The sequence below is a fragment of the Panicum hallii genome, chromosome 2 (assembly GCF_002211085.1).
Source record: "Panicum hallii strain FIL2 chromosome 2, PHallii_v3.1, whole genome shotgun sequence".
Lineage (NCBI taxonomy): Eukaryota > Viridiplantae > Streptophyta > Magnoliopsida > Poales > Poaceae > Panicum > Panicum hallii.
Window position 1 is genome coordinate 42803561 of NC_038043.1, and position 18172 is coordinate 42821732.

General features: G+C 44.4%; 2 protein-coding genes across 3 annotated transcripts; both read left to right on the forward strand.

Annotated features, from left to right (window-relative positions):
* The first annotated feature begins 1598 nt into the window (after positions 1 to 1598).
* LOC112881509 (myb-related protein 306-like) lies at positions 1599 to 3279 on the forward strand. 2 transcript variants are annotated; one of them, XM_025946240.1, is made up of 4 exons: positions 1599 to 1918; positions 2018 to 2147; positions 2244 to 2950; positions 3228 to 3279. In XM_025946240.1, exons 1-4 carry the CDS (start codon positions 1615 to 1617, stop codon positions 3233 to 3235), a joined length of 1149 nt encoding a protein of 382 aa, XP_025802025.1. In that variant the 5' UTR covers positions 1599 to 1614; the 3' UTR covers positions 3236 to 3279. The 2 variants fall into 2 exon arrangements, with proteins under 2 accessions (XP_025802025.1, XP_025802024.1); XM_025946239.1 differs by lacking the exon at positions 3228 to 3279 and having other exon boundaries at positions 1602 to 1918; positions 2244 to 3221.
* A 10940-nt stretch (positions 3280 to 14219) lies between these two features.
* LOC112879708 (mini zinc finger protein 3-like) lies at positions 14220 to 15361 on the forward strand. The gene has a single exon (XM_025944081.1). The coding sequence runs from the start codon at positions 14802 to 14804 to the stop codon at positions 15069 to 15071; it is 270 nt and encodes an 89-aa protein (XP_025799866.1). The 5' UTR covers positions 14220 to 14801; the 3' UTR covers positions 15072 to 15361.
* The last annotated feature ends 2811 nt before the right edge of the window (positions 15362 to 18172 follow it).

Sequence of the window (18172 nt, forward strand, 5' to 3'; positions counted from 1 at the left end):
GTTCTAGAAAAAAATAAATATAGCTCTAATATTACTTTTCTGAGAGAACATCTTAAAGTATTTTGATTCGGAAATCTAATATTACTATCCTAAAGCAATTTTAGTGTGTCCCATTGTTGGATGATAAATATTTCAATGTATTGCCTTCTTTTATTATAGATCGAATAAGTCTTCCTCATATAGTGAAGGATGGTGATGAAATAGTACTTCCTCCATCTCTTATCAAAGCGTCTCACCATTGATGAGCATGTCACCTACCACTGAAAGATTATTATTGTTAATTTCTAAAATAAATTCAAAAAATATGAGCTCTGAACGTGAGTGGGCAAGTTCCACCAAATCTAACTAGCCGAGCTATCCCCCTACCCCTATCCCCCCTCTCACTTACGCACACTATTCAATACCGTCTAAATAACCCCTATATCGGCTTCAAATGTGGATCTGTCTACGTGGCGCTACACATGGGTGGTGATGTGGCATGGATATACACGCCAGAACCAACAGTTTACCATTGCCAAGCTCCGCTAACTGTTGGAGACCCCCTTGACATCCACAACTCCAGCAACCATGGCATTGTTGTCACGAGCTCCCTCCTAACAAGATGAGGCTATCAGAACCCTATTCTCACCCTTCCGATCACACACACCCTCATCGATGAGCATACCCACCAACATCGCTCTCATCTTCTCACTCACCTTGATTGATATGGTGGTTGTTATGATACCTTGGAATTATTTTATATATATACTCACTATGTCGTAGTCCACATGTAGTACCAATTAGGCAAAAACCACTTATAAAACAACCGCATGGTTTTATTTAGATAATTTTGAATAATTTTGGGGGTAGAATATCTGGTTTCATAGGTGATTGGGCTAGGTAGTGAACCTTGAATATTTCTTTGACTAAAAGTGTATATTGATGAGAGAACTTTTTACACTTAAGAATCCTTCTTATCTCTTCAGTTGAAATTTGAATATGATTATCCCAAGATTATGTTCACCACTTTATATGACATTACGACAGCTAGCTCTTTTCCATTTTTTCCTATACCTTCTAGAATTTCTCTCTCTTTTCCTAGAGCGTTTAACCGCACATTTGTTTTGCTATACTGAGCATAGATTCACTGACAAGATGTGCATAACTATTATTGCAAAACCCCATTTGTATTCACTAGCAAGATACATACAGCCATTCATTTATTTCAAATTCATTACATTGTCACCACGTACACTACACGGCCATTCCTCTCAAGGAAAAAAGATACACACACGCATTTAGTGGTCACCATACCGGAAAAAAAAGTATCCATTCGATAGCAATGCAAACCCAAAATTCCAGGAAATGCTACCAAACCCGCGCTGATCAGGTTCAATTCAGACACAGGCCCTGTTTTTCCCTTTCGCTTGCCGCGCCCACTGTGCACATCTGCCCATCTGTGCGCGTGAGAGCGTGTGGATGTAACACATGTCGCGTCGCGGGTTTGATTTGTTAGATCAGCATTCTACCGGGGTCAAACTGTTTCCAGTGCCACCACTGCCACTGCACTAATGGTTAGTTCACTTCTCTTCGTCTTCCTCCTCTCGCCCTCACTCGTGCTGTGCGTGTATATATATGCATCCTGCCCCCACCCCCTTTTACCTCCTCACTCATCTGCCTGGACGACCCCGGCCGGAATCGATCGATCGGTGCTTTTATCCAGCCCTTAGCAAGCGAGCTCACGCACCAACCACCGCCGCTAGCTGCCGGCCGGAGAGGAAGAGGAAAAGGAAAGGAGGCGGTGGCATGGGGAGGCCGCCGTGTTGCGACAAGGTGGGAGTGAAGAAGGGGCCGTGGACGCCCGAGGAGGACCTCATGCTCGTCTCCTACGTCCAGGAGCACGGCCCCGGAAACTGGCGGGCCGTGCCGACCAACACCGGTGCGTGTGCTGAAGATGATGCCGTGGGATAATTGCCTTCCAAGATCCAAGCTTTGATTTGAATTTTTTTTTCTTTTTTTGCCGGCGGTGTGGGTGCAGGGCTGATGCGTTGCAGCAAGAGCTGCAGGCTGCGGTGGACCAACTACCTCCGGCCGGGGATCAAGCGCGGCAACTTCACCGACCAGGAGGAGAAGCTCATCATCCACCTCCAGGCCCTCCTCGGCAACAGGTGATCCCTCACTCGCCTCTGGTTTTGTTTCCTTTTTCATGGTCGAATCGCCGCGGAGGTGTTTGGAGTGCTGAGCTTTGTTGATTTGCTCTGCAGGTGGGCGGCGATAGCGTCTTACTTGCCGGAGAGGACGGACAACGACATCAAGAACTACTGGAACACGCACCTCAAGAAGAAGCTCAAGAAGATGCAGGCCGGCGAAGGGGGCGGGGGAGACGACGGCGCTGCTGGTGCCTCGGGCTCGGATGGCGGCGGCGCCGGCGGTAAGACCGGGGCCGGGGCCGGGAAGCGTCCAGCCGTCCCCAAGGGGCAGTGGGAGAGGCGGCTGCAGACCGACATCCACACAGCGCGGCAGGCGCTGCGCGACGCGCTCTCGCTGGAGCCCTCGGCAACGCCGGCTAAGGTGGCGCCTCCACCGACGCCTCCGGGGTCCACGACATACGCGTCCAGCGCTGAGAACATCGCGCGGCTGCTGGAGGGGTGGCTGCGCCCGGGCGGCGGCAGCGGGGGCAAGGGGCCGGAGGCGTCGGGGTCGACGTCCACGACGGCGACGACGCAGCAGCGGCCGCAGTGCTCCGGCGAGGGCGCGGCGTCCGCGTCGGCGAGCCACAGCGGCGGTGCCGCCGGGAACACGGCCGTGCAGACCCCCGAGTACTCGACGGAGACAAGCAAGATGGCAGGCAGCGCGGCCGGCGCCGGCTCCGCGCCGGCGTTCTCGATGCTGGAGAGCTGGCTGCTCGACGACGGCATGGGGCACGGCGAGGTGGGGCTCATGACCGACGTGGTGCCACTAGGGGACCCCAGTGAGTTCTTTTAATCAAGGCCCATGTACAAGTACAACCAAAAGCAAGTTAATCGAGTAGCTAGTAATTAAGATGCAAGAACAGAAGAAAGTAATCGCCGGGTTAGGTTACTAGTTAAGCAGACATTAAACAAACTAAATGTCTTTGAATTCTCGGCGATTTGGATCGAGTTGGGTGTCGATCTAGTCTGTTTAATCCCTTTTTTTCTAATTTTTTCGCTGGTGTTTCTCTGATGTTAGGGTTTGGAACTGATCATGTAAGCTTATACTAATGACAGGTTCCTAAATGGACCATGCATGAGGGTGGCAGAAAGAAAGAAGTGTACATCTTAAAAGATATCTATATATTTAGATGTTATAGATGTTCAATTATGTTACTCATTTTTTTCCTTGCACTTTATATGCTTTACAGATTTTATTTATATTCCACTTTATATGAAGTGGAGATTAAAAGTCATAAAACTCAACCGAATTTTAGACGGTCTATTTCCCCTCCCCGCAAAAAAGAAATGTAAATGATATCTAGATAAAAGTAACTTAATTGCGTTCTTCCAAAGTTGGAGCCAGTGATTGTAGTCCCGAGATGTGATGGATCTCGTTCATGAATCATTTTTATGTGAATTGATAACATTTTTAACATGTACTGTGGGACACCAAGTCGAAGAAAAATTAGTTTGCCTGTACGTCCATTTAAATTGAGATCTTTATTTGTTCTTGAAAATTTGCGAGCTCTGGTGTTCTTTTGAATACAGAGCTATCTTGCATTTATTTGGCCCAATCCAATGCATGAAAATCACATGGCACAGCTAATCTGTTCTGGAGTACAGTGTACTGTTATATATCTGTATTTTAATTGAACTTTTTACAAATAACTGATTTCTCTTTCTGGTGAAACTATATCCTGCTGGAAACAACAGCGACTACTCTAGATGTTTCTAGAAACTTCTCGCTTTTACAAACTTGAGTCAAAGTGTTTTTTAACTATCTTTATTACATATATACAATCTCTTGCTGGATTGTTGATGATATATATATATATATATATATATATATATATATATATATATATTTGTGTGTGCGTTTTCATGCTACAAAGTCTTACATGATAAATTTTGTTAACTTATGGAAGTATCCTAGCGAGAGATAATTATGACACAGTAATGGCAATAAAAAAAATCCCCAAGGTCATTCGAATTTTATGTCGATTCATACAAATTTGGCACTCAGTAATCACAAGGTAATGACCTAATTTCATTTTAACAAACATGGAATACCCATCATACAGAAATTGACATTTCCTTCAATTTAGAAGAGAAAACCAAACTGTTATATTCAAGACAGCACCAACTAATGCAAATTAAACTGTGTAGATATAGGGACCCACAAACAGAAAGGGATTTGGAATCAATTGGAATTGTGGAGTGCGTGCCCCATCATATCTCACCACATAAGTTGGAGACCATGTGTGACTAGTTAGTTTAATCTGATGGCATCATTTAGATAGCTCTCCCTGTATATAACTCATAGGAGACACTTGACCTAATTTTCCTTCCTTCCATTCTGTGATGGATGGTGACCCATGATGGGATCAGCCATTGACACACGCATGAGAAACTCAGATATTGAAGAAAATATTAATAGAGCATAAGAATATATGACTATTTATTTTAAATTTAGACTAAATCCAATTGTTTGGGTCTGTGACCTGAACTGGAGCGAATTTGTCATCTTCATCTGTTATATCCCTTTCCATTACTTATAATGTGAAACTCCTAAAGTTTTTTCTTATGGGTATATGGATAAGAAGAACACCATGATAATAAATTAAATTTGTATTTGGAAGATGATAGCAACTACAGGATATGTGCCATTAACATCCTTCGCAGCCTTTGGTCAACAATGACGTGTCCTATACCCATGTAAGGATTGATATCAGTGTAAACTTACAGTGACTGAAAAGTTGTGCTAAACAATTGATAGCAAATTGATAAGAAATATAGGTCATGTATAACTTCAACACTGTTTATAAGAGAGAAATTTTCGACCAGTGGTTGCTGCAAAAATGTTATACTTAAAATAAAAAATATTATGTATTATGGTACAATTTAGTGATGAATCCAATAACATTGGTTTTATTATGTTAATCTATCTATTTTTTATATTGATAGTAAAGACTAAACAATGAATTTGATAAAAGAATTCCGAAAGGGCATGTACATCCGATCGGAACGAAGGGGTAGAGACTGCCAAGTTCATAGAAATAGATGACAAAAAATAATACGGCATGCCTATGGTAAATGAAACCACGGATTTTTCAAGAGGCTAGTTTCTGGGTGATGACATAAGCCCTTTTGTTTTTTTTTTTGGATTTGTGATTTATCAAAGGAAGCATGTGAAAGAGAAGTCAAATTTTAGCACAAGGAATAGGTGCGACCAAATCTGCTAGCTCCGAGAGAAAAGAAGCTAGGTGCTCAATAAGGATGCCATAACATATTTGTTTTGGTCCCAACCAAATGAAAAATTCTAGGGGTGCAAATTGGTGACCCTTAAGTGCACCTCCAACCCTCTTTAGTTCAAATATTTGTACTACTTCTTCAAAATAAGATTCTATTTTAGAAAAGTAGTACAAGTATTTGAACAAAGAGGATCGGAGATACACCTAAGGGTCATTAAATCACACCCCTAAAAAATTCAGTTTAAGATTGACTGATAAGGTAAGCACATCAAAAACCAAACAATATAATGAAAAAAGACAAACAATGACCTAAAGTGAAAGCGGCAGCATGGACCATTTGGTATATATGTTTGCAATTCCTAGTGAAATTACTTTTGTTACTCTTATAATTGCATATATATCATCTACTTAATTAATTAAGAATGAGAAACCTTTACGGCTATTATATCTGGAACGGTTAAAAACCTCTATACGTTTCCTTGATTCTATTCTTACAACGATCTTTAACAATTGATTTGTGCACGATCAATACATTTTGCTTTGCCTCCAAATTTATCGTGCCACCACTCGAACAATTTAATGTTAAGTAGAATATTTTTTTTGCCCAACCAACTGTAATTTTATTTACAGCCTACTGAAAATTCTAGCCACCGGATTTTCATCCTTGTTCGTCTCGTCAACTGAACGCACCTTCATTTCAGTCACATTAAGAATCAGAATAGCTTCTAAGTTTCTCGTACCTCTACAGCTGGTTTGTGGATTTTTGGTGACTATTTTTGGTTCATGTCAACTACCCCTTGCTTCATGACAAACTGGAGAGGCCTTTCAGCATTCAAGTCCGCTCTGAAACACACAGATAACATATCCAAGCATCTCTCGGAATCTGCCGGTCGTGGCACCAGCACTGGTGCGAGACAGTGGGACGACTGCCATGACGACTCCTTGCATCGATCGCATGTACCAACCCCCCATGGATATGCACCAGGCAGCGGCAGCCATGGATGGGGAAAAAAGAAAAGCTAAGGAGAGAGATGGCTCAGATGAGAGAGTAAAGGGCAAGGCAACAAGAGACCCGGACGGAGTGCAATGCCATGCGGCCTTGGAAACGTACAGGGGCGGACGGGCCGGGACGGAGTAAATGCCGGCCGGCTCTCGCGCGCGCTTGCAGATTTCGTAGGGCGCCAGTGTCATCCTGCAGCCTGCTTCACGCATGCATGCACGCGCCACACCGAACAGAAGCTGTAAAAAAAGGGAAAGAAGAAAGAAGAGCCATGGCGCTCGATCTCATGCAAGCCATGACCTCATGACGGAAAGGTTCAGCTCTTTTCGCCCGTTTCATGGGTGCTTCGGTCAGTGTCGAGGCATGTGAATGCTTAAAATTAAATATTTCTCAATCTTAGTTATTATACTTACATGCATATATGTATTCTACAGACTTTGGAGGACTACTTCTCACTCAAAAATTTCAGTGCACGCTGCATGGAGAAGGAACAACTAATACATGGTTGAACTCGAACCCCCCTTACTAAAAAAACATGGTTGAACCTGAAACACTGGTACTTGTAGTTTAACTACTGATGAAGAAAGCTTCAACGGAGATGTGGTCAAATGTCAGGAGAGAGAAAGAGAGGGATAAAACAATATGTAGTAGGAGCATAGGCCAGAAGAACTCAGAGTGATGGAATTGAATGCTGCAGAGCAAAAGAGAAAACGAAAGCGGAGTAAATGCGTGGCCTCCACCACTGCGCATGTGAGGTGACTTATTGGTATGGTAGTGTAGCTAGCCAGCACCAGCACCAGCACCAGCAGTATCAGAGAGCTCATCATCAGCTGAATCCTTGCTGCAGCTGCATACTGTATACTCCTCTACCTCTCTCTGTTCCTCCTCTTTAACTCTTCACCGAGCTGCCTGTAAAGATCATAAAGCTGAAGAACACGAGATCGATCGAAGACGGCATCGGGCAGACGCGTGTGACATGTGTCTTGTGCCTAGCTTTGATATATCTGATTTCTCCCAGTCCCAGACTCCCAGGCCCCGTTTAGATCGCTTCCAAATTCCAAATTTTTACACTCTCTCTCCATCACATCAATTTTGGGACACATGCATGGAGCAGTAAATATATGTAAAAAAAATAACTAATTGCACAGATTAATTGTACATCACGAGACGAATCTTTTAAGCCTAGTTAGTCCATAATTAGATAAAATTTGTCAAATACAAACGAAAGTGCTACAGTATCAAAAAGTTCCAAATGTTATACAAACTTGCAATCTAAACACCCCCCAGTCTGTAAAAGCAATGAAGGTCTGAAGCTATACAGATTGCTAGCTCTGTCGTCTTCACATTTTTCCTGAAGAATCTACAGGAACCAGAGCAGCAGTTGCGCCCACTCCATCCAAGGTATCGATCGGTCGATCCGGAGCTGCATGGATCATCATCATCGGTCATTCATCACACTGCCGGCCCGGCTTGCTCACCATGAATGTTGAGTTGGTTCTATAGGCTGCATATATGAATAAGCATAGCAAGTCAACTGGCTTGCACTGACGCGTGGACGCACGTGGTTACTGCATGCATGCGCTGCGTCAAGGCTTGGGCTATGAATAATGATCCGTGCTGCTAATCCAAGCTAGTGATTAGTAGATTGATTTTATGCTGCTGTTGGTGATGATTGTGAGGGCCTTTTCAGTGTTGCAGCTCTCTCAGGCCTTACCTGCAGGCTAGGGCTGGCTTCAATAATTCAGAGTCCAGAGTCCGTTTCCCAGCAGGGCCGAGCCCCGGGAAAAATAAAACGAGGCGCGCACATTGGCACTGTCATCCCGTTGGAAACCAAGCAGCTGCTTGACTCGACTGATCCGCCCGTGATCGATGTGCTATCAGAAAATCCATCAGTTTGAGCGTTTGACATTTGCATAATAAATAAGCAACTGTAGAACAACGACGACCACACTGTTGCGCACACATGCATACAGCTGCTATATATCTTCTGTCAGGCAGCGTACGCATCGATCATCCCCCGGCCGGCCGGGCTGCAAAGCTAGCGCGCCGGACATAGGCATGTGCAGACTGGTACGTAGGCTGTGTGGGAGCTAGCACTGGGCGTGCAGCACGTGCGGAGCTCGATCGGTCGCTAGCAAGCGAACAACTCACATCGCCTGGCTACGAAATCCCCCCGAAACGGAGAAGCTAGCTATTGGCGGCCTGCTGACAGTCCGTTATCGATGCACTCATGAGCGATTCATGGTGAAAGAGTCGCTCGTTATACGGTTTGAAATTAGGAGGAGCAAAGGCTGACGCCCTCGTTACTTCCGATCCTGACCTGAAAGCGCCGTCGCTAGCGGAGCCCTGGATCGAGGACATGGTATTAAACGCCCCGACGCTGACGCGATCGATCAATGGGACGAATTGGACGCCAAACGCACGCGAGGGGGGCGAAATTCAGTGACCAATGCATGCAAGGGATTCTCCGTGCACCGAGAAACCTGATTATTTGTGCAAGCCGAATTCAGAAACTAAGCCTCGATCGATGATCGTGATGCTAAGGACAGGCAGAGTAATAAGGAGGCGTACGTGTACGTGCTGCTGCCTGCTGCCGGCCGGGTGCTTATTATTAGCTTTCTTTTCTCTCGCAATATATATATATATATTATTTTATTATAATACACCTGGATGCATCTTGTATAGAGAATGCACCCATCCTCTTAGTTGCAACTGTGACAGTTTTAGATGCAATTCGATTGCGTCCAGTTGCAACCAGGTCGGTCTGAGTTGCAACCAGGTTGGTTTGAGTTGCAACTGTTGTGTCCAGTTGCAACTTGTTCGCGCTCAGTTGCAATCAGTTCTATTCTTCCAGTTGCAATCCGTGTAGTCTTTTGATTGCAACTGCAGGTTGGGTATATTTTCATAGACAATGCATCTTGTTGCATTTTAGCCTCGTCGTGTGTGTGATTATGGATGAGTTTTATCTACACTCGCGTGTAGCTACTCTCACCATCAGTATACCACTGTGCGCATGTCTGCATACTCATTTATCAGTTTGAGTATATTCATATACTAAATCTAAGATACTTCAAAAGGATATATAAAAAAAATTCAAAAGCGCCTCTATTTTTTAAATATATTATAATTATACTTTATACTAGTATATAAAAATTAGTATGTCCACATATTGTATGTATGGTCATATACCCAACGTATATATCATCATAGATGTTCTAATATGATCACATACTTCACGTACATGGTCTTCGTTGGGTCAGTTACGTCCTATGTCATAATATACGTCCTATGTCATAATATACACATGTATATATATATAGTGTTTTGACATAATGTACCTGCGGGCATTCTATACATAGAATGCACCCAGGCCGGTGGGCGCGCCAGGTTGGACCAACCAACGCACTTAACCACGTATACCTGCATGCTTTCTATATTAATTTATACCAGCTACCTACCATGCCGAGCCATATATCACGAAAATCCCACCAGACCGCATGCATGCATGGAAATCTTTTGCTGGTTTGATTCTTTGAAACAAAATTTCTCTAAGCCGTGACTTCGATTGACAAACCGTTTGTTGCATCTTACTCGAAAAAAATATGCTTAACAAAACTAGATCCAATATCAATATATTTTAACTTTTATGCGAATTGCATCTCTATGTACTACCGATTACAACTCTGTATATTATCGAGTTACAACTAGATATAACTATATATACTATTTGCATCTGATCTTTATAATTAGGTTTATCTGTAATTTTGGATGCAACCAGAGTAGCAATTGATTTGCAACTAAGTAGTAACTGATTACAACGTAACTGGATTGTAACCGGTAGTAATTAGGTTGCAACTGGATGGTAACTGGGTTGCAACCAATAGTAATTAGATGTAGCAGTACCTTGTTGCAACTGACCGGTAATTGATTGCAACTAGCGGTACTTGGGTTGTAAATAAGTAGTAATTGATTGCAACCAGTAGTAACCGATTGCAACTAATAGTAATTGGCTTGCAATAGGTAGTAACTGGTTGCACAAGTAGTAATCGGGTAGTAACATGTTACAACTTTGACTAACTAGGCTTGTAACTAAGTTGTAACCAGTAGTAATTCGGTAAAAACTAGATTTTAAGTGGTTGCAACAAGCACTAACTACGCTACAGCCAAGTTGCAATCGTGTTGCAGCTGTGATGGCAACTCATAGTGCAGTTAAGTTGCAATTATGAAATATAATATAGTTTTCATGGATCTCGGTTTTTAAGAATATTTTCTCCAACAATCTGATGCAAATGGATCTAGAATCGGAGCTACGGTGTAGGATATTGCATTTTTTCAATCTGAATCAAGAAAAGATTCTCTGCATGCATGCTTTCTGATGGGTGGCGGAGGGGTGAGTTCTGGTTGGTTATCTCCATCTAATTGTTGCATTTTAGCCTTGTCGTGTGTGTGTATATATATATATATATGGTTGGTGAGATCCAGCAGATGATTAAGATATACGCATATGTGTGTGTGTGTGTGGGTGTGGGTATATATAAGCATACACGCAGCTCATCACAGTGCTGATTGGTCGATCGATCGATTATTGGGGATCATTTAACTCGCCCGATCCGGATGTAGCCAAGTTCATGCTAAGTACTGTACTATACTGTGCTGTGTACCGTGCTGCATGCACGCGAGACGAGCGTTCGTACGTACGCGTGCACGGCTCCGCTCGTAATATTCCGCCCATGCAATAAATAAAGCGTGCATATGTACGTACATACGTACGCGCGTGGGGATCGAGGCGACGAGCATGTGCAGAGTACACAGCACGGCACGGGGTGCGTACGTGTACACATACATACGTATGGGTACGTACATCAGTGTGGTACCATACGTCGATCATACCGGCGTTGGAATTAATTTATGAGAATCACCACGCACGCTGGGTCGGCGCATGGGCACACGATGGATCATCCTGATCGACGCGTGCTTCTTCAGAGACAAGACAGCGACGGTGCACTGTGCCGCGCAGCACCCGCGTCTGGGCTTGCATTGGACACCCGGCCCACAATTGCATGTTCGTCCGCAAGCTATATGTATCGACATCATCGATCTACTCCTCTTTCACGCGATGGATCCCGGCGATTTGATCGACTACCGGCCGGCGGCCTACGCGTACGCAACCTAGAAGCTCAGTGGCCAGTTAGCTCCATCACCACCACGCCGTACACCGCATGGAGGCCGAGGACGATCGCCTGCTCGCGCCGTTGATGGGCGCCCATGAAACCCTAGATGTGGATCGCGCGCGGCGGCCTCAGCAGTTAGTACAAGCATGGTCGGGGCATCGGCAGGGAGCTGGGCAGCCGGTCCTTCGAAAAGATCGAAGCGAACGTACTCGCATCTTATCCTGTCAGCATGTGACGGCGAATTGAAGTGATCAGAGCCCATTACGAGCAGTATGTACGAACCTGAATAAAAGTCAGCAAGTACGCGCGCGGTTTGCTGATCACAGAGCACGCGGCGCATGTACGTGGTTGGGTTGCCAAAGCCTCTTCGCCGCGTGATCGATCGATCGATGATCTATCTCACATGCTGTTCGTGCCCTCCTCGTTCGTTCTACAGGTAGGTGACGCCCTCTCGGAAAAAAAAAAGCGAAAGAATAGCTCGCTTTGTGCTGCTCTTCAGAGAGGAGTTTTAGTTGTCTGGAGATAAACAAATAGCAGAAGCAGGACCATTTCCACTCAGCCATGCTAACTAGTACAGCCTACGACTATTTCCACCAACTGGACCTACTGGGCCCAATTTGGCCCATGTTGGCCTTTCCGTTTCGGGACCAACCCAACAAGGCCGAACCAATCAACCAAAACTCTAGAAGGCCCACCACCACCTTTTGCCGCCTCCCTAACCCCAGCCGCTCCGGCGGCGGCCCCGCCGCTGCCCGGCGGTGGAACCTGCCGGTAATATCCTCCCTGTGGTACACTCCTACTCTTCGTGTGGCTCCTTCTATGCTAGAGAGTAGAGATGTTGATGGGCGTGCGTCATCTGAATATTTGGGCTTGTTGTGTGGTTTAGCTGTTGCGGTTTGCAATCTGATTTTTTCCAAATATGGTGCTTGGGTAGTCGGCACTTCTAGAATTAATGGGCATGTTGTAGTGTTTATTAGTTCCAATTGGTAAGTAGCAGTTTGCTCTCTACCAAGCTAGGTATTGGATCCCTAACTGGCTTACTATGGTACTCTAGTTTTGTTTTTCAAAGACCAAAATGGTGTAGGAATTTAGCATGAGCTATGTGCAATTGTGCATTATGAATCGTCTATTTCTTCCATTTCTAGTTCAAGATAATATGTTTTGTTAGCCTAAACATCGAACCTATGACATCTCACATCTGTAGATTGTAATTTATATGTAACCTCAGCATCTGTTTGCAAAGATTCCTCCAGAAACCAACCCAATTTCTATTCACTGATGGGAAATGAGCAAGACCATATGTTTCTTAAACGCATTGGAGTGAGTTCTTCCTTCCGTTGGACAGAAGAAACAGTGGTGATATTTCTATATTATGGGCTATTCAGCTACATAACGTGATCAGGGCACTTGATCCCATATATCCAATCGATTAGAGAAAGGAGCTTCTGGTTAGCATGGGGCGCCTATTCAATTTATGAGGTCATAAAACTTATCTTTCATAAATTGTTCAGTATGCTCAATCAGCTGTAGCATGTGATGTTTCAGCCTTTAGCATGCAAAGAGCAAAATGCTTAAGCATTGCTGGCAAGGATTATCCTGTTACTGGTTTCTTGGCTGCATGATTCTGTGTATCTGCATTTTAAGTTCCTCTCTAACTTGATGACCTGAAACTTATGCAAGTTACAGAGTAGTAATTCCACTAGCTATGGAATGTGTAGGCTTGTTTGCCTTTGCTACCAAGAAAACTCTAGCTAACCCGTTTATATCATTAAATAGTTCACTTTCTGGTGTATGTCGCTGTTTTCTTTTATCACTAACTTTTTCCCCTGCTCCTTTTATCACTCAGGACCATATAATTGCCTGATAGCACGCTACTTCCTTTCTTCATTCCAGTCATAGGCTGATGCAAAAGAAGGAAGCCTAGGTGAAGTTGAACAGTGATCTATGGGTACTGTGTTACAGCTAGCTGATAGTCTGACATTGATCATGTGACTCGTTTACTATAGTAATCTGCCCACGGTTCTGTTTTTCCATTAGGTGCCTACTTTACTATGGAATGCCTAGGTCTTTCTTTGCATCTATTTGCATTTTCAATACTTTACATGTTATAATTTACAAGGCACTCCTTTTGTCCCTTCCATTATATTCCATATCATTAAATTTGAAGATTTATGTTGTCTATTCTATTTGCCAGATGATGGAAATCTCTATTTTTTTTAGTAGATGCATGATCTAGTACCTACAAAAGCTTAATGAACGGTGGCCTTGTACCCACTCAAGTTAGGACCAGCCACAGGTCATAGCATTTTGTGCTGGCCTGCAAGGCCTTAATGTTTCTGGTATGTTTGGTCCTGACTCCTCACGTAGGTTGTTTAATTTCGTTTAAGCCTTCTTTGGCTGTCTTTGATAATAATACTAAGCCACTTGCTTTGCAGATAAAAGATATAAAAAAATATATGTCTTGATAATAATGATATGCTCCCCTTTTGCATGGATAGATTTATTGTGACTCCTTTTTTTTCCTGTGTATGATTGATCTAGCTTCCTGTTGTCATGCTCAGGTGAATTGTTGTTTATGAGTCTGCATCAATTTATAAATTCGTGTCCACGTACATCTCACATGCTGAAACAGTTAAGGAAATCTATTGCACAGGAAGGGAGACGAGGACTAGTCAGCTGCATTGCTGCGACCTGCCGAAAAAATTGAGCAAAGCCAAGCACCCTGGCTTCTTAGATTTCTAAGCTGGCATGCAATGCCGATGACATACTTTCTATCAAGGGGACCTACTCTTTTGGGATTCTTAGGATTCAAGTATCCTTCACTGGTCACTTTAATGGTATGAAAGGAAGAAAAGGGGGGGAAATACAGATAGAGGGGGGGAAAAGGCCACTGAATGAGGTAGGGCAGAATGGGACTCCAATCTAAGGTTGCCTTAATGGCCCAAGAACTATTCAGCTCTGCGATTGTGAGGTGGAATTTGCTGTACCATCAATTCAGCCAGCCCAATTTGGTCTTCTACTGCTCCACAGGGATGAGTGAATGATCATGTGAAACTTTTGTGTGCCTTACCACCACCAGGTCCACGAGTAACATCCCTTTAGGAGGAGGGGCAGGACTGGAGGAGGAAAGATGGCTATAAATATATATGGTGCGTGATGAAGAGGGGGGGTCATCTTGTGCTGAAAGCAAAGCCTGGCTGGCTGGAAAGAGGTGGGGAAGCTGACGATGAAGAGGCTGCTGATCGTGCGAAGGTGCGAGCCGATCGTGCGGTTCAGCTGCTGCAGCGTGCGCTACGGGGAGTGCCGTCGGAACCATGCGGCGAGCACCGGAGGCTACGCCATCGACGGGTGCCGGGAGTTCATCGCTGAAGGGGTGGAGGGCACCGGTGCCGCTCTCAAGTGCGCGGCCTGCGGTTGCCACCGCAGCTTCCACCGCAGGGTGCAGGTCTACGAGGTTGCATGGGACTACGGATCCGACACATCATCGACCGAGTAGAGAGGTGCTGCAATCTTGGAGTCCTCCTCCTGCTGTTCTGCAATGGCAAATGCCCAACCATTCGTCCCCTTCCCATGTGTCTCCGACGGCAAGCTGCCCGGTGCTTGTTTAGGACCCTTGTGATTCTTTGTAACTTGGAGCTCAAATTTATCTACTTATTCTTTCACTCTGAACCTTTCTGTGGCACCTGGTTTCCTGAGATTTGTGTTCTTCCTCCCCTCTGGGGATCCACAGTGACAATAGTAGTATCTTTGCTGGCTACTGTGTGTGAATGAATGCAGTTTTCGTCACTTTCCTGTCTCTGCCAGCTTGTTTATCTGAAATAGAATGGCATTCTGTTCCGCTGGGGATTTTCACTGTACAAGCAAAGTCAGGGCATGCACATGCTGTTTTGCTGCATTAACAAGGAATTTTCGCAGTAGTGTATGCAGACCGAGACCCAATTTTGAACGTGAGAAGTTTCCTCAATTCCTGTACAAATCAAACTTCCTCTGTTCTGCTTTTTGCAAAATGCGATGTGAATGAAGTTCCTGCGTCAGTAACGGGCATTGAGCTGGAAGGTGAGCCCTTTGGCATTGCCATACGGCAATTGAAGCTGCAAGTACAACACAAGAGGTACGAGCAGATGACGTCAATGGTTCCAGCAAGTAGCACGAGGCATAGCTCATCTCTCTGGCGCCAACGGATGCAGATTCAGGTCCCTGTGCGGCCAGGTCGACACGACTGTTATCCCCACATTTATGTGGAAGGAAAAGTTTGATGAGTTCTCCTTCTCGCGCCTGGGCTGGGCTGGGCTGGACCGTGACAGACAGCAGCCTGAAACGTGCAGCGCGACAACACTTATGGCGGTGAATTCGCAGCTACAGGCTATGCATAGCTAGGCCTTCCTTTTGATCCTTCTATCTTTTGCTTTTTGGCTCACCCTCGGAGTCGGATGTGTCACCGTCATGTATGCTGGAATTGCTTTCCCTGCTCTTTTTTGACCTAGTATGAAGACATGTGAACGGCGGCGTCTTGGAAAAGCAGCGATCACACGCAGCGTCTTTGTTCGTTTAGCCCAGGATCGGCCGGGATCGCGGTCCGATCCACGGGGGTCACCCCGGCGTGGAAAAATTCCCAGCACAATACGAAATGCGTATTTGTTTAAGCCCGCTCTGGTTTGTAACCCAGCCCATCCCGCTCATTCCACCCCACCCCGGCCTGGGATCTCACCCCCGACCTAGGTGGTGTGGAAAAAACCCACGCGCGAGGGCGAGCGGACGGAGCTAGCAGCGCGCGGCGCACGGAGGCGGCGGCACGAACCTGCGAGGGAGCACGGCACCGAGAGCTAGTTCTTAGCCTACCTTGTGGTTTGGTGCCCTTGCGACTTGGGAGCTTTGACAAATCGTTGAGTTGTGGGCTGGGTCCTCCTCCTCTCTTTCTGATGGGAGGTTGGAATGGTTGCAGTACGTGAGGAGGCAGCCCGACCGCCCTCAGTGCCATACTCTGATTTCGTTTTCTTATTGATTCTCGTGGAACAGAGATTTGCTGGCGAGCTGGTCATTGATTCAAGCTTTAGATCAGAGTAACTGATGCAAACTAACCTTTTTTGTGCTCTGACCGTCAATGCCTTATCGTTTGGCTTCTGTGCATACATGTACTTGCTTTGTAACAATAGTATCTTTTTCTGTAGTGGCACCGCTTCGTAACCCTGCATAACTGAATCTTGAGCTCTGGATTAAAAAATAACAAGAGCCCTACTCGAGTTAGAACTCTGTTTTTCTGATTTATGTTGGAGCAAGCTAATTCTCTTGCTCAGAATATGAACCATGTTTCCTGCAGTATATTTTTGCGAAATATGTTTCATGGCACATGATACTAGTGTAAATTTATGAACAACAATGTTAATCACTTTGTCCTGCTGCTAGTCAATTTGCCATTCAGGCAATACAACACTACAGCAGTTACCATGTGTGCCTTTTCTGAACAAACTGGTCATGTGTGCTTTTTTTGAACAACACTGCAACAGTTACCTTCCCCTCTACTCTTCCTTCCCCTCATTGTGATGATAAAATATGTGCTCTCTATTTTCATTACCTAAAAAATTATAATGTGATTCAGTTGTGAATTTAACAGTATGAGTCATATATGTAGATTGTTAATTCCTATCTGAACTGTCTGAAAGTTTGGTAGAAATTGGGCTCTGTTTCACTAATTTTTAAGAGTGTGACATGTCTTTGATGCTTTGATCACCTAAAATTTAGGAGTTCTGCCAGAAACCATGGCTATGTATGAGCTGTGTACCTTCTTTTCGTTTATTTTTTTTACATTAGATGAAAGATTATACAAAGTGTGCCAAAATAGGGAGAGATTGCAAAGCTCCCATGTGTAGTTGAGCAAGAAGAAAGATTTAAAACACAATGTTCACATTTTGTATCAATTATCGGCCGTGAAATCTATTGCCAATTCAGATTTTAATGGAGATTGCTTGAAAACGACATTTGTTATTTGTGATGTCAGCTATTATCGAGACACAGTTTGGAATAAATTTGTATTAATTCTTGGATCTAATGTGTTATTTGTCTTAATTCTCTTTTTCAGTTGAGGAAAAGAAGCTGGCTTATTAGGACTCAAAACAACATCTAGAGTCTGTGACCTGTCGAAGTATCGTTCTTATTGTATTGAGGACGTTTTCCTTTTTTTTTGTTTATTAGGTATATTGTTTTAAATTTACCACTGTAACATCTGTACTGATTTGTTTGTGGATTTGGTTCAGTGATAGTATAGATCACTAGTGCTTCAGATTTCACTTGGTCATCTGCTGCGTATTGTAATCCTATCTCATATCTGTCTTTGGAATGATTTGTTTGAGCCATCCAATATTTGGTGCTGCTAGTTTCTCCGAAGGACAGAGAACCTCCACATGGATAGGTTCCCCATCAAACCGAACACAGAAAACCAATAGAGGGATTAAGGGAAGCAATCCCCACAGGTTGGGTGAGATGGGAGGGATTCACCTAATCCCTCCCTGGGATGAGTTCCTCTTCGGGATTTAATCCCTGGCAACCGAACAAAGCCTAAAATGTTTCATGTTTGGTGTCATTAGGTCCGTGGGGAGACAC

Coding starts and splice junctions, on each gene's coding strand:
- LOC112881509 (XM_025946239.1), top strand. CDS start 1,615: ATGCATCCTGCCCCCACCCCCTTTTACCTCCTCACTCATCTGCCTGGA. Junction 1,919..2,017: donor GGCCGTGCCGACCAACACCG/GTGCGTGTGCTG, acceptor GTGTGGGTGCAG/GGCTGATGCGTTGCAGCAAG. Junction 2,148..2,243: donor CAGGCCCTCCTCGGCAACAG/GTGATCCCTCAC, acceptor TTTGCTCTGCAG/GTGGGCGGCGATAGCGTCTT.
- LOC112879708 (XM_025944081.1), top strand. CDS start 14,802: ATGAAGAGGCTGCTGATCGTGCGAAGGTGCGAGCCGATCGTGCGGTTC.